The sequence below is a fragment of the Ciconia boyciana genome, chromosome 8 (genome assembly GCF_034638445.1).
Source record: "Ciconia boyciana chromosome 8, ASM3463844v1, whole genome shotgun sequence".
In the NCBI taxonomy this organism is placed as follows: domain Eukaryota; kingdom Metazoa; phylum Chordata; class Aves; order Ciconiiformes; family Ciconiidae; genus Ciconia; species Ciconia boyciana.
This window is the reverse complement of record NC_132941.1, coordinates 11,814,397-11,830,505: the sequence shown is the minus strand read 5'-3', so window position 1 is coordinate 11,830,505 and position 16,109 is coordinate 11,814,397. Positions and strand designations below refer to the sequence as shown.

The 16,109-nt window shown below is 38.6% G+C and overlaps 1 protein-coding gene across 2 annotated transcripts; it reads right to left on the bottom strand.

Moving 5' to 3' along the window:
* Positions 1-159: 159 nt before the first annotated feature.
* SLC27A2 (solute carrier family 27 member 2) lies at positions 160-16,109 on the bottom strand. Of its 2 annotated transcripts, XM_072870256.1 has the most exons (10): positions 15,622-16,109; positions 12,403-12,612; positions 10,984-11,142; positions 10,335-10,459; positions 6,292-6,486; positions 5,850-5,940; positions 4,065-4,263; positions 3,353-3,450; positions 1,457-1,587; positions 160-336 (listed from the first exon to the last, which is right to left on the bottom strand). In XM_072870256.1, exons 1-10 carry the CDS (start codon positions 16,100-16,102, stop codon positions 160-162), a joined length of 1,866 nt encoding a protein of 621 aa, XP_072726357.1. In that variant the 5' UTR covers positions 16,103-16,109. The 2 variants fall into 2 exon arrangements, with proteins under 2 accessions (XP_072726357.1, XP_072726358.1); XM_072870257.1 differs by lacking the exon at positions 10,984-11,142.

Sequence of the window (16,109 nt, the reverse complement as noted above, 5' to 3'; positions counted from 1 at the left end):
AGAAGTTCTGCTTTATTAAAACAATCTCACACTCACAATTTATTTCAGATACTGATATTTCCTAATATTAATAAATAGGATTTCCTGGCACGGTTAGAGTAAGAGATGCTTTAAAAACTGAATAAAACACAGATTTTTTTTTTTTTTTTTTTTACATGCTCACAATTTGAGGCTATGTTCTTTTACTGAGTTATAAATGTCCTGGGTCATTTGTACATACAGGTTTTCTTTGTCGTCCAGGAAATACAGGTGATCTTTGATGACTGCTGGATTGAAACCCTCCTCCACTAGTTGTACTTTACGGTACTTAAAAGTTGCTGTAAGTTCAATGGCACTCTACAAAACAAAATTACATCTCTGCTTATCAATGTCAGCATATAATTGCAGAAATTAGATCAGATTTCCTAAATTCAAAGGGAATCATATTTAAAGAAAACCCATACAGCACAGAAGTCAAAGCTTTACTAATAGAGGTCTAAACTATCTGCATTCATCAGATAATAACTGGACTGTGGAATATGTGGGCCAGTATTTACTCTGAATGTAAGAAGTGCGGGGGCCACAGAAACATTACTGAAAAGCTTACCTTACTATTCTATTTAAATAAGGCAGGAAAACACTAGTTTTCAGCTTTTAGTCAGAGAGAATCAAGGGTTTTATCCAGAAATTTATTTAATTATTTTCTTGGATCAAAAAACAGCAGAATTTTTCTCAGAAAAGAAGAGGAAAGAAAATGGCAGGTAGACACTGGGCAAGACTCACTGTACTTTACATGGGATAGCAAGACAAACGACTACCTTAAGTGGTCAACTTCTTTCTTTGTATAACTCAAAAGTTTAAAGATTGATTAAATAATTAGACATGCTAGTATCTCTGTGTTAGTCCTCTTGAATCATCTCAGTGAATACACAACCTTTCTCAAAGGAGCAATGTTTATTTTAAATAACTTGAGAAGTATGGTGAGAGTGATATTCTTGCAACATTTTCCTAATTAAAGTTAAATTTCAGTTTAGAATTTGGCTATTTATTCACTGATAGGATAAAAACCTAAGGCCTCTCTTGCAAAGACAGCTCTCTTGCAAGCTTTTGTGTGGGGGTCTTTATTTTGCACAGAACAGTCTGTAGACGGAGCTGCACTAAACTGAGAACACAGCTGTGTTACTGTGCTGAAGGAATCCAACAGGAAATGTATTTCCACTAAGAGATCTTCCTGATTTTATATGTTAAAATGTGCCAGGTATCCTGTAGCTGCTCATGCAACTTGTTTTTTTCAGGCTGAATTGAAACATCTGGGCGCAGTTCTACTTTCATATTGGTAAATGACAAGAGCAAGTGAGAGACAAAAGAAGCCTTTTTGAGAATTGCAGTGTAACTAGGAAGTCCATAGTCCTCATAGAAAAGAGAGAAAACACAATCCAGAAGGACACACAAAAGCTACTTAGGAACACTGGTTTACCTTAATCCTTATAAAACGAGGTCTTGCGTAGTTTGGAAGGTGAGTGTTAACATGTCTGTAAGTATTTTCTCCATTAAATTCACAGTTTTCCTTTAGTCGAATACATGCCATTCCTGTTCTGCCTTCATAACCTGAAGGAATAATGACAGGAAATTACTATAGTTCATATCTAACTTTGAACTTCAGGCTAACCTCTGTCTTCCCCCCCCCCCCCCCCCATAAGTGAACCCTTCCTTCTAAGCCACTTTAGAAAACATACTAACATATTTTCCTTTAGCCATCTAAGTGATTAGATTTTCTGAAGCTTCAGTATGCTAGATGCCAAACTCTTTTGAAAGTCTAGCATCAGAATTATAGACATTTTGAAAATCATCCTTTTGAAAGTCTTTGGAAAGACTTTGGAAAATCAGGTCTCAGTACTCTGAGTCTGCCTGCAGCAGCATTTAACTGTGTGGGTTAATTTACTTTACAATAAATCATGGTAAATCTGCTTGTACTTGTGCTGACAAGCTCATCCATGCAGAAAGAGGACAGAAAGGAATAAAACCCAGTTTACCATTTTTTTATTACCATATGAATGATTAATTAAGCGCTGCAAAAATCTAAGTCCTTCAGATTTTTTACTTGTTTTTACGTACTGAGAGGGCTTCTTCCCTCCCCTTTTGGCAGCTGAGCAATGGGACACCATTTAAACACAAACCTTTTGGTGTTCCTTCTGTTTTCTGGGATTACAAGTAATGCAAGAAGAGATAGGTAATATTCTTATAAGAAGTTTTTTACATTAGAACCATATGAATGCTTTCACAGAATTGTGTACAGGAGGAAGTGAAAATGGAAAGTACCATCTAATGCTTAAAGAAAAGTAGAGCACAAGCATATGCTAATTTAAGATTAATTGTTCTTTAGTTTCTTTTGAGTCTTGTTTCTGTTTGCCTTTAACACCATGTACTGATGACACCTGGCATTCAAATTTGTTTGTTCAACATCTGGAGTGTTGAGTTAATGAGTTCTCAGGTGATGCACTATCACCCCCAGCTGCATTACTAAAGTGCAACTATTTCTGTGCCATGTAAAACAAAAAAAAAAAAATACACAATCCACCTAGTTCTTGCACAAATGTAAGGTGAGAACTGGTTTGAACAATATTTTTTTTTCCATAAAGTTGATCTATAATTAGGTATTAACACCTCTTCTATGTGGTTTTACAAAAGCACTGAGAATAAGAGCATATCTTCCTCATCTCCTAGAGTGTAATAAAGAACTCTAGACCATTTATGTTGTTACCTTTCTTTTGAAATGTCTCCTAGGGCAGCCATGTGTTTATCCCTACCACAAAGCAACTGAAAACAAGTGATTTAAAGACAGAGGCTTTAATTTTAGATCAATAGGTGTAGCAGAGACATACATGATTAATAAAAAGTTTATTTATTTGAATTAAAATCACTATTCTGATAGATCATCTTGGTTTATAAACAGCCTTGTTATTCTAGCCTCAGAAACACTGGGCATTTCTAGTCTCATGTCTTCCACTTTTAGTAGAGGAAATAGTGGGTGGATCACAACATTAACAGAATCTCTCACATGTTGAATGGTGGAAGGAAGTGGTGGACGTAGGAAGAGTGGTGTCTCTAACATAGCTTTCAATTCCAAAATACTAAATTGTCACTGATGTGACCCATGTTATGATACACCGTAGTCCGGAAGCCTTTCTGGAAAAGTGTGATACCTGTTAATAGATATACCTGTTATATCTGTTAACTTAGTTAATAGGGGCCTATTCAACAGTTGCACTGATATCAACAGTTGCACTGAGATCTCTGCAGTTCAGTGTATTAATATTTTGTTAATGTATTAAAAAATTATTTTGTTGAAATATTTCAAGTATTTCACTCATACCTGGAACAGATACTCCATATACAATAACTTCTTGAACACAGTCAATCAGACCTAAAACATCTGCAACTTCCGTTGTAGAAACGTTTTCCCCTTTCCACCTGGAAAATAAGCAGTCAATAGTCGTGATTTCTGTGTGTATTACATATAGGGATCTCCAGTGTTTTAATGTCTGACTTTACAAGGGGCTGAGCACTGAGCTTGAGATCAGAAAGCACTTTTGCACTAGAACAAGGAACCTGTTATCAAAAGTAGAGAAAAACATGCTGCAAAATTCAACAATGCATTCTAGATTATTCAAATCCCAGAAGAATTTAACACACTTGTTTAACCATGCTTAAGATGGCTCTAAACAAACAAACCCCCAAAATATTACTGACCATAGATTCCATCCTAGGCTCTATGCTTTCTGAGTTTTAAAAGTATAGTGAATGTGAAACCACAATGTTTTTGTTCTATGAATGTGACTGGTTTCTGACTGTTCAAAATAGCATTTACTCATCACCCTAAACTGAACCTCTTGTAGGCTCTGTATGTAACTAAGAACATGACTGATAAAATACAACAGTGGAGGTGACTTGGAGTCCTCTCTTTTTCTGACCAAAGTCAGAGAAGTTCCTTTTCATCAGTCAGTAGGAAATACTGGATACAAATTCAAACCTGAGAATAAGTCAGAATTTCCTCTTGTGACAAGCATTTAAATAAACAAACTAACCGGAATGTGTCTCCAGTTCGATCATGAAAATAAATGAAGTTATCGTTGTCAATCACTAAAAGGTCACCACTATTAAAATATAAATCCCCTTTTTGGAAGACATCTCTTAATTTCTTCTTCTCTGTTTGCTGTTTTGCTCCTGCATAGCCACTAAATGGTGCATATTGGGTGATTTTGCAGATCAGTAGTCCAGGTTTACCTATGAAGAGGAAAAACATTTGTTTAAAAAGCACAGTGTAAATTGCAAAAAAATAACTAATTTTCATTACATCAGTGAAGTCTGCAGATGTTACCGAGTTATTTGAGAATTCTGTCATAAACATAATCTTTTAAAATCAGTTGTGGGGGTACAGACTGAGTTTCACCTTGTCCTTTCAATTCACTAGCCCTCAAAAATGCCGGTAGATAATACAATTTATCACCTGCTTGTATTAATGCAACAGAACAGAATCTCTGAGGTCTTGGCTGGTAAGTGGAAAATAGTTGCCCAGTTTCTCTAGACAGCTTCATAAACCTCAGTTTAACACACTTAACTCAATAGGAGCTGTGTCTACAAAGGAAACCTGCACAAAGCGTCAGGCATGTCTTTAGAAGGTGACCATTGGTATGGGCTACTTCCACATAACTCGGTTGGCATGGGGCAGCCTTACCCCTCAACCAAAAGATTCAGTTGGATTTAGTGAACCAAATGTTGGGGTTCAGCTTGCTTACTTTGAATGCAAAATAGACCAAAAGGCTGCTTAGCATGTTCTTTAGTCTTTCATGTGCTAGAGCTAGAGTAATTTATAAAGGGAGCAGGAATGCCTATATGTTTATGTAAATTGAAACTCTACCCCATGTTATATAGAGCTTTGCATGGATGTTACACACTGGAGTGAATTTTATCTCTATACAAAATAAATTATAATCTGTACCCATCGAGCCTGAGATTTTACATTTTTTCATGGTTTTCTCTCTTACATTGCAAATATTTTCCACATCTCTGCAGTTCAGCAACTTAAACATTGGGTGCATTTCTATAAATATGGAATATATGTGCGCACATCCCTCCTCATACCAACTCAAGAGACAGCGTAGGGAGAGCTAGCATAGGAGAGTATGCTTATGGGGCAGACACTCTTAACATAACTGGTATATTCGTCAGCAATGAGAATTTAACACAGTTGGTAACCTGTCCACCCCTTGCCTTATGCACAGAGAAGGTGAGCCCTTCTGCCTTCACTCACAGTAATGACTACACATGTAAAAGAACGCAACAAAATCAAAAAATATCACAAGTAACTGGTTTAAACACAGGTCTGTGCCAATACATAAACCCCTCCTATGAAAACTGATATTAAGATATATTATAAAAAAAGTATTTTCATGTGTGCTTTCTCTATTGCCAGTGGCAAAAAGTTTCAGCCACTGCTGGAAAAGAGAACTGCTTTCTATTTTGCAAATGTTTCTTTAGTGGCACATTAAGTGCGAAGTCTGAGAAGAATTAAATAGCTCCTGCTGAAAGTCAAGATCTGTACTAAAAAATGTTAGTGTGTCCATTATTAAAACTAGACAAGTTATTAAAATCTAAGTATACAGATGCTGCATTCCCCACTGTATGTCACCTTTCTGTTAAGCTGTATTACAACAGTATGTGATTTGTTACCTATTTTCTAACTTGTATTTAAAAACCTGGCTTACTCAATGGCAATTCTTAGCATCTTTCCAGATAGAAGTGATGCAAAGAGATATAATTTTAAAAAGTAAATACCTTTCTGAAATTTTTTAAAGGAGTTAAGTTTTTACCTTTGGGAACTCTTACGCAGTATCCATTTTCATCTCGGACTGGTTCATCTTTCTCTACGTCATATTTAATCAGTTCATAGCGTAAGATTTTCTAGTGAAAATTTGCAAAATGTATACACACATGAATATTTAATATTTGAAAAATATTTTCAGAATTATACTACATAGTCAGCTTTCTATTTAACAGGAGCCAAGTTCATCACATTTCAACTGGATGTGTTGAGTCTAAATGTTCTTTTGCCTGAACTAGCGAGAGATATCTGTGATATCTAGCATGGGCAGCTGTAGACTGTACTTGGGGAGAATCTTCTCTGTAAACAAATTCATAACTGAGCCTTGGGTTCTTCCCAACTTTTCATACACGTACTCTGGTTTATGCCCTTGGCAATACACCAAACTTCACCAAGAAGGAAAAAACACCAGGTTTTGTTGATATTCTTACCTTCTGCAGGCAGTTTACTCTTCCCACTGCACCAATTTTTCCAGCGTAATTAACAAAAGAAATGTTTCCTTCAGTCGATGCATAAAACTCCAAAATATTAATATTGCCAAATCTTCGGATAAATTCCCTCCAAACGTCAGCCCTTATTCCATTTCCTATGGCAAGTCTGACTTTGTGATCCTGATCATTGTTTCTCTAAAAACAAAAAACAGTAATGAATTCACATTTCTGCTGAGTGAAAGCAGAATTTCTACTTCTGGAAAACTCAGAAGGAAACTTTAGTCTAAAAGTATTCAGCATATTCTGAAGCAAAATGTGTGCAAACATCATTACAGTTAAGCTCATGATTTTGATGTGGAAAAGGAAAAGAAATTACTGAGCAAGTTAGGCTACATATCTAACTGTAGTTAGTAGTTAACTCAATTTGGATGAAGACAGGAACAAATAATTCTACACAGAAAGCCAGAATGAAACTCAGGCATTGTATTTAACTATTTTGTTTGTAAGCCCTGTGGTGACTATCTGCAGAAGAGTGTAATTTACCCTGAATTCAGTAAAACGTTTGCAGGATTTAAAATGGTGTTTGGGTGGAAAGGAAATCCCTTCTGCCATTGTAAGTGCAGGATTCAGCTCACTAAAAATTCTATTACCACATTTCATATCACTTTTAATACTGCTATTAGATCTTTCTGTTTACACAGTAAAGTGACAGTGATAGATAGATAAAGATAAAAGATAAAGTGATAGATAGAAACATATAGTGAGGATGGCAGTCCATTTATGCCTTCTCTTAGATGTTGATATTTATCCTCAACAATAGGAAGTACTGAACTGGGTCAGACACTTGTAATTCATAAACATATCTAACGTCCTAATGACTAACAATAGCCTGAGAGAATTCTAGCAAACTATGGAAAGGCTCTTTTGTCCCACTTCCTGCCTTTTTCTCCAACTGTTTCTTTTATTACATAATTTAATAGTATTTTTAGGCACGAAGAGTCTTTTTAAATATATATTGGCTTCTTAACTTGGAATATTTTGTTGAAAGAATAAGACTATTCTATCAACAACAGACTGGAATGTGTATTTGTGGAGAATAAGTATGTTGGCTCTATGTCTTTCAGGAAATACAGGGCAGAGGGCAATGCAGTAGATGGTCGAAGTAGAAGATGAGCACAGAACACTGGAATTGCAAAATGTTCTTTCAAGGAGCGATTCAAGAGAGAAATCTGGCCATTAAGACAAACATGGTTTGGTCTTACAGTGTCATATTCCCAGAAAAGACCAAAAAATGCCACAATAAATGGCTACAATTTTTAAATACTGTAAAACTTTAAGTATATTTTGGACTTCAGTCATATCACTTCTGGATTATTATTACTTTTCTGCAGAATAGTCTAGAAGTGGATGTTTAAATTTAATCTAAAGAAGAAATACATTAATATATAGTCCTCTCTATGATATTGAGAGATCTGCCATTAACATGTTAGCACAGAACCAAGCTTAAAATAGAAAAATGAAATCTGCTGAAATTCTGCATAGTGTCTAAAGGATTTGCTGTTCACTTTGTATAAAATCCTTGTTTGTTGTAGATGATGCTTTGCAACACTGTACACTATACCTTAGTCTCTCATGAGAGAGACTCCAGTTGATTGGGTATTTATACATCTGAGCTTAAACGGTTTATTTTTAAATGATTCACTGGGGACAGGATGCTGCTTGGATCCACGTTGTCCCTCATCTTTTCTTGTTCTTAAGTCTGTATTTGCAATCTTTCTTCCCCATTTGCTTACGCAGATAAAGAAAATCTGTTATTTAGCCATTAATTAGTCACAGTTAATGAAAGGAGGAAGGAAGGACTTAATGATCCACCCTTAAGGTGATTTCTGTAATACTCGGACTGTTCATTTGTTCTGAAATGACTACATAAGTTCACTGGAAACACAATCAGAAAGAAAACTGTGACACATACTCATTTTTTTTTCTTCTGTGGATACGTAAAGGAAAGAAATGACGGCATAGATAAAAGTTACTAGCACAACAAGGAAGTTCAATAATTGAAATGGCATTAGTTAAGACAGAGGACACCCTACATGAATGTGGATCTTGCTTATACTGCAAGTTCCTCATGGAAAAGACTGTGTGTCTGTTACATCTGCAGTAACAGGGCAAGCCCTCTTGGCATCATGACAGTTTAAGTAATAATATCCATTCTGTCAAGTTCTTGCATTCTTAAAATGTTAATCCAATCTTCCTGGGAGACTTGTGCACTCAAAGTAGCATGCATATGGGTACATGGGATCAGATAGTAAGCTTATAAACCTTGCTTATGTAAAGGTTTTTTCTCCACTGGTGTTGAATTCTATGTACTGAGTAAACAAAAATCACAGAATCACAGAATCGTATAGGTTGGAAAAGGCCTTTAAGATCATCAAGTCCAACCGTAAACCATAAATCCTTATATTAAACTCTAAACTGTAAATCCTTATATTAAATAATGAAAGCTAAGCTATCTGTGTCTATCTTAAAATCTGATCTTTGTAGATAAGCAGCCACCAATAATGAGTAATCTGTAAGACAGCCTCAAATACTACTCAACTGTATCATTCAGTGGGCTTCAGGTTCAGCCATTCATGTTATTTTTGATTAACAGGTCACTTTAATGGTTAAGCTAAATGTCTCTGTGTGGCTAACATTACCAAACTCACCCCATTTGGAAACTGATTTATACTTGGCTGGCAACTGTACACATCTTTCAGATACTGGATGAATTCAGGAATTTACAGAGTATGCCCTGTGACTCAGTTATATTTGTGTGTGCACGCATGTTATCAAGAAACACAACTCTACCAAAAATTAGTATATTAGCTCATTCTTTAAGCTTATTTTCCTAAAAAATATTCTGTATGAAAGGACATAATAGTTCTTCACTTTTCCCCCTATTTTATTTATACCAGTTGAGTATTGGCTAATTATGAGTACTTTGCTAATTGGGATTTTCCACGAACTGCAGGACTGACATGTAACTTATCACCACCCTTAACTATATGTTTCAAGTGCCCAGCTCTTTAACTCAGTTTAAATCTCTTCCACCCACACTTTTTGAATAAAACTAGTGGCCCAATTCACAGGCCAAGTCTTCTGATTATTATAAAACTTTATTTTATTAACTGCTCATTTTGGGCTAATAACTCATGAAGAAATAATACAAAGCATAGCAGAATCTTGCTTAGATACCTAATTCCTGAGGAATCCTACTGATTTCCAGTGAAGTTATATCATATCTCTAACTGATGTCAGAATGAAACCTCTGTATACTTGATATTTTGCACACATACATAAATTACAAAGAAACTGTGGACCTGATTCTCTGTTCTGGCTTATGGTTATCAAATGGCGCTAGGAAGACTGATTGATACCACGTTTGTTCTTACTAAATTCTAACTGCAGTTCACTAGGCCTACTTCTGTGAAAGTCATTTTATGCAAACACATTTCTGAAATTAGGGATTAACTAATACGGTTGCAGGGATCTCAGCAGGAAAGTGCCTATGAATAGGTACCCTGTGAAGATAGTATGTTAAGTGCATCTTCAGAGGGGGCACTCTTTACATAATTACATTAACACTTTCACCTGGGGATTACCTGATTATCTTGCGTTAGCACATCTTAGCTACAAAACCCCCAAAACTCACCTTGCCGAAAACACAGGTCCACTGGTTCCTAGAAAACTCCTCATTTTTGGTTTGCAGCTGGAGTGCTCGTATAAGGTAAGTGTTTTCTCTATCCATTTAAACAGAATGTCAATTAATGGATTGCCATTATTCCACTATTCAAAAGAATGATTAATTCAAGCCAAAAGCTCCTTTTTTTTTTTTTCTTGAAAAAAGTTCATGATAGTATGCAATGAGATTACAGATCTCGTTAAGGAAGGTTTTTGTTGGGCCTTTTTCCCCCCCTCGTCTTATGGTTAGATTTTAAGCATAATATAACAAATATTCCTAGTAATTTAATTAGCCAAAAAGGAAAGGCAGTTAATGTTACCTGTGGCACACTGCATAGATACCGAAGCACTTCCCCAATGTACTGTATCACTGTTACGTTATATTTTCTGCAATCATCCCAGAACTGGCTTGCTGAAAATCTGGCACGCAAAACAATAGTTGCACCTGTGTAGAAAGAAGTAAAACAAATAACAGAAGGAACAATTTTTATTACATCAAGACCATATAGAATTTCTTAGTACAACATTGTAGAAAACTTGTAGAATTAGGGTTATATAGCTTTTGGAAGTACTCTTCCTAAAACGTACTGAAATACAATCCATGCTGAATAATTGGTTTAACCTCTACTTATATTCATCAGAAGTTAAAGGCTATTATTGTGGATGAAACTCTGTACTAATTTACCCTAAAACTGTGCAAAGAGCTATCATGTAAGACAGGATATATCCTGTTTGTCCAGGTGATGAAATAAAATTTGTACGGGGTGAAGATCTATGCAAGTCATATGAATACGAGAGATAAATGAGACTGTCTCTTGACTTACAGAGTTTCTGGTAAGAGAGACATATAACCAAGTATTTCATCTCAAAGTTTGGTAGCTAGGGAAAGGCTTACTGTATCTGTGATCATATCTGTGCATGAATTCTGCACAGTAACACGTTCATTCTTACTAGTCAAGTGCATGGTACCTTTCATGATACATCCATGGACTCCAACGAGGAGGGCAGAGCTATGATAGAGTGGTAGAGCAGTATAGACAATATCTTCCGAGGTAACATTGCCAGCATCAAACAAACCACAAGCTAGCATTATGCGTTCATGGTTAACCACTGCAGCTTTGGGAAGACCTGTTTAAAGTCAAGCAAAAAGGTGCGTAACTTCACTTGAACAATGAATGTAGTAAGACCAGTCGGTTTCACAAGGGCTTAAGCTTTTCTTTCATTCACTGATGCAAGTGATAGCTCCAGAGTTCAGGGAGGTATGCAGCTTGTGTCTGCGCAACACACTGGCGTTTAGCCTTAGCGAGGATATGTCTTCCTGCACGTAACTTTTAGGTGATTACTCCCCTGTTAAGGGCCCAAATTCCCAATACTACAGTACCTAGGAATAACAAGTACCTAGAGAATGAGGAAACAGGATTTGGAGAATCTACTATGCTGAGCAAAGGCAATGGAAATGCTAAAACAGAGGTTAATCTCAGATCTTGCATGTCTCCTGGAATTAGGTATCTCCTTGCAGCTCTGAATCATCCTAGATGAAACTGGAATTCATACTACAAAGTATTTCTTGGTTTCCCATCAGATACAGGTGAACTGATCACTTGCTGAAACAGATGCTAGAGGACAAAATGATAGTAGCGCTTGCCTATTCTGTAAGAACAGAGATGTTGGAGCCCTTAACAAGGATGAAGGACACCTGAGTTACTTGCCTTCTGCAGCCCAAATAGGATTCAAATTTGTACTTCCTCCCTTCCTGCCCTAAGAGGCTCAAAGACTGAGCTAGTGTGGAGGCATAGCCTGCTCCTCTACAAAGCTCCAGGTCTGAGTGCCTTCAGGCATTGTCTTCGTCTTCATCCTTGTCACCCAGTTTCTGCTGTGGCTAAGTGCTCTTAAGGCTAAATGCCTTTATGTAGAGCAGCTGGCAGCTCATATACCAGCTGCAGTTTTGCACAGTGGTCATGACTAGCTGTATTTTGTGCTGCCCTTGCTATTTTTGGTACTCTGACACCCAAAAACTTAATGGCCAGCATTTGGAGTTCATGATCCAAAGATACTGAGTATAAGGTGGGTGTCAAGACACATACCTAGGTCAGCAGTGTCTCCAGGGATAAGAGATAGCAGATGTCTAGTGACCTTACTGGCATAAAATTTATATCTTTAATTGGCTTTTACTTCAGTGCCTCCCCCCAGATTTAGTCCTTAAAGTCAGCCTATATTCTACATGCTTTTTGGTTTTTGATACAGATTATAAAATTTTCAGTTTCCTGAGGGGGAATGAATGAGAGTAGGAATTAATGTGAAGTAACAGATTCTCTTTCCTTACTAAAAAAATCACAATGTCAGGAGGAATGTATGGTCTTCCATATGGTATCTGTGAATTTACATTACCTGTAGTACCAGAAGTATAAATGTACATGGCAGGAGTTTTAAAGGTTATATCTGATCTCCAAGACAACGGAGTAGGCTCATCTGAAGCAGCATCTACTTTATCAAGAAAGCTCTCAACTCCTTCTGTAGCAGATGTCTTGCTTAAATAATAAACTTTAACATTTTCTTTCTTCAAGAATGGCAGTATTTCTTCAACAGATTCCTTCAGTTCTTCAAGAGGAGAGAAAAGAATTATTAAAAAATTCTGTATTATTCTGTGAAGTATTGGTGCATCAAATTTGGCTCAGGAGCTTTCATGTTTAGCTGCTGTTGGAGAAATTCATGTTCAAGTCACTTCAGAATCCAGCAAAAGGACTGAAGAGGAACAGTGTCTCCCCACAGAACTGAGAGTGATTTGATTTCATCTGGTTTTCTGCAGCAGGAACAGAATTGCAGAGGAGCAATCCAAGCACACCTCCCCTTGCCTGCACACCCTGCAGGACTCCGAGGGAGCGTACACCTGGCATCACCAGCTCCACATTGCTACCTTCCCTCTCCACCGTGGGGAAATGCCTTACTTGGCAAGTGCCCACACAAAGTTAGGTGCTGCTTAGATCACCACTATGTTTTATGCATAAAGATGAACCTCATCTTTCTCAAGTCCCAACACAAATGGAAGGAACACTTAAAAGCAGAATGAAGAGTGACTTAGTAAGTAGTGGTACTACTGAACCCTGGACTCCTAAATAGTTGTGTTCTGTCTCTCCCTATGCCGGTCTCCTACACGTGTCTTCATTAATCCCAGTTCATGTCATATTCCCTCTGGTACCTCCAACAAGAGAGCATGATTTCAGTTATGTGCAATGACTAGGCTAACTCCCTGCACTATGAAGTCCTGTCTGCCTTTCTCTTATTGAAGCACTAATGAAGGTCTCTCGCCTCTACCCACTGCCAGTTTCAACCAAGTTGGGAAGAATATAGTCATCCCTGAGACTTTTATTCCCTTAAGAAGCTGGATAATGGAATGAAGTGAAGATGACCAGACGGCTGGTGCAATTGTATACACCTTGTTTCTTTAGGAATCCAGACTAAAAGCCTTCCAACTCACAGGCACTTTTACTTGAACAGATAATCCACAAGATTTAAAATGAATTCTCAACACCAATTTCATTGAAACATCAGAATATAAAACTTTCCATAACGTGTAATGCATTTTTTTACCACTTCTATTTTATTTCAAAGCAAAGAATAAATTAAATGTTATTAAATCAACAAATCTGTGAGGCAATTTAATACTGAAAACTAAACCTGCTACTGGAAATTATATCTCCACACTAATTGACTAGATAAAGCCAAGATCCACATCAAAAGTTTGTCTCAACTGCACAAAAGCAGTAGCTTTAATAAAAGCATTACCTTTTCAAGTCTGGCAGACTCTGGAATTCCCCATCAAACAATTCTGTACTTCTGCTGTAACTTTGGTCCAAAAAACATCCCGGGATTACCGTCGGTGCCCTTTAGCCACCAAGCCACTCATAAGAATCTAATGAAGGCTTCTTTTAGTGAACAGGTAAGGAAACCTCAAAATATTAGCACAGCCTGGCCTGTCTTCCTCCATTCCACCTATGCTCTCCACTGCACAGATGCTGGACTGCACAAAGAGTAAAGCCGGGTGGGAGGAGAATTCTGCTCCTTAGACACTATCAGGTGTGAAGGAGATAAAATAAGGCCTTTTATGCAAGTATCTAATGAGCTGGCACCTTAGAGATAAATAACCCCCAATAAACTTTCACTGAGATAAATAACCCTCCAATAAACTTTGAAATACGTATTTTATTGTAGGTATAAGTAACTTTAATGACATATAAACTATATTAATGAATTCAGCATATTTCTTTTCAGAAACGTATCTGTACAAGCACACAGACAGGATCTCATGTGATGTTAAGTTTTGACGAGACAATATTTATCTTCTGCATGGAGTAGCAAGATAATAAAGGATGAAACTTAATAAGGACAGAGAGAATCAAGGTCCAACAGCAAAGACTTAGGCTTCTTTCCTCTCCTGATGTCCGGCAATCACTTGTGGAGTCAAGCATGCAGTAAATTTTTATGAATAAGGCTCAATTGTTTCTTTTACTTTTTTTTTTCCCTCAGAGCTGAAGGCTTTTTTAGAAAATTTGAGGCAATTATGTTATAGAAGGAGGAAAAATACATTTCCTATCCTACACAATAGCTTTTCCCACATATGCTAATAACTCAAATACTGAATAATTTTGAAAGTTCAGAGATTGCACAGCATTTATTCTCAGTGAGGCAGAAACTTATCACAAAAGGAGAAAATTTCATTTGAACTCCTAAAGTTTTGGGGCATATAAAATACTTCAGTTACATACAGTGGATGAATGAGTTCAACTATCTAAACTGAAACTGAGTATGTATTAATGAGAAGTTGTTAACTCTAGGCAGAGAAAGAGTATCCTTGACTTCCCATATGGTCAGCCATTCATACTGTATGTATGCATATACATACAAATATATATATAAAAGACTGGGCATGAAATAAGGTCTCTGCTCTATATGGAACAGAATGCAGCTCTCTATTTAAAACATACTAATATGTGAAAGTCTCTTCTACGGAAAAGGAACATGGTTTGTCCACATGGGTTCATGCCTTTTTCTTTGAACTGAAACCTGACAAAAGCTTTTACATAGACTGCAACCACCTTCATGTGTCCAAGCCGCTGTCCAGCTGCAGCAAGAGGATTCTTCTGCGTTACCTTTTTCATTTCTAATTTGGACATTTGTGTGAACATAACTGTGAATTAATCCTGTTGTTTATGATTGAGGGCTATTTCAGTTCTAGGTTTTCGTTACCCTTATCAAATCGCTAACCAGGTATCAGTGCTCCATGCCCACAGCTTGTAGGTGAGCTGAAATGAAACCACAGTGCAAATTATTTGGAAACCTCGTCCTCTCATCTGGTCTGAAGCAACTTCTCCAGTCCCCGAATTCACCTTTAGAGGACGGGACGCGATCGGAAGACACCGTCCCTCCGCTCCAGCCCACCCCCGGCGCCCCCCGGGAGAGGCCCAAGGGGGGAAAAGGCGGCGCTGCCTCCCCGCCACCTCTGCGCACCGACAAGCCCGGCGAGGAGCCCCGTCACCGCGGGGGGCAACCGAGGACCCCCCCCGCGGCTCGGCTCGGCTCCCCACCGGCCGGGGCCGGTGCTTTCCTCACCTGGGGCCGCAAGCAGCACGGTGGCCGCGCTGCTCTGGAAGCAGCGCAGCAAGGACGCGGCCCTGATGTTGGAGTTGAGGCAAGCCACGGCGCAGCCCAGCTTGGCGCAGCCCAGCCAGACCCAGACGTAGGCGGGCCGGTTGCCCATGAAGAGGGCCAGGCAGCCGCCCGCCCGCAGCCCCGCGGCGTCGCGCAGCGCCCGCGCCGCCTGGCTGCTCCGCCGCTCCACCTGCTCGTAGGTGCAGACCTCGTCGCCGAAGAGCAGCAGCGCCTTGTGCGGCGTCCGCCGCGCCCGCCTCGCGAAGACGTCCAGGAGGGTGCTGGCGGGCCGGCGGGCACCGGCTCTCCGCGCCCTCCTCGCTACCCGCGCCATCGTGAGGGCGAACCGTAGGTCCTGGAAGAAGTAGGGCCAGGCGCAGCGCAGCAGCAGCGGCAGGAGGAGCAGCAGCCCCGCCAGCGCGGTGCCCAGGGCGGGCAGCATGCCGCCC

What these genes read in the sequence shown, in the direction of transcription:
- SLC27A2 (XM_072870256.1), bottom strand. Translation starts at nt 16,102, where the DNA reads ATGCTGCCCGCCCTGGGCACCGCGCTGGCGGGGCTGCTGCTCCTCCTG. An exon ending in ATCTATGCAGTGTGCCACAG is followed by an intron (nt 6,487 to 10,334) that starts GTAACATTAACT and finishes TTTTGTTTTTAG; the next exon opens with AGAAACAATGATCAGGATCA. An exon ending in CTCGTTTTATAAGGATTAAG is followed by an intron (nt 337 to 1,456) that starts GTAAACCAGTGT and finishes TTTGTTTTGTAG; the next exon opens with AGTGCCATTGAACTTACAGC.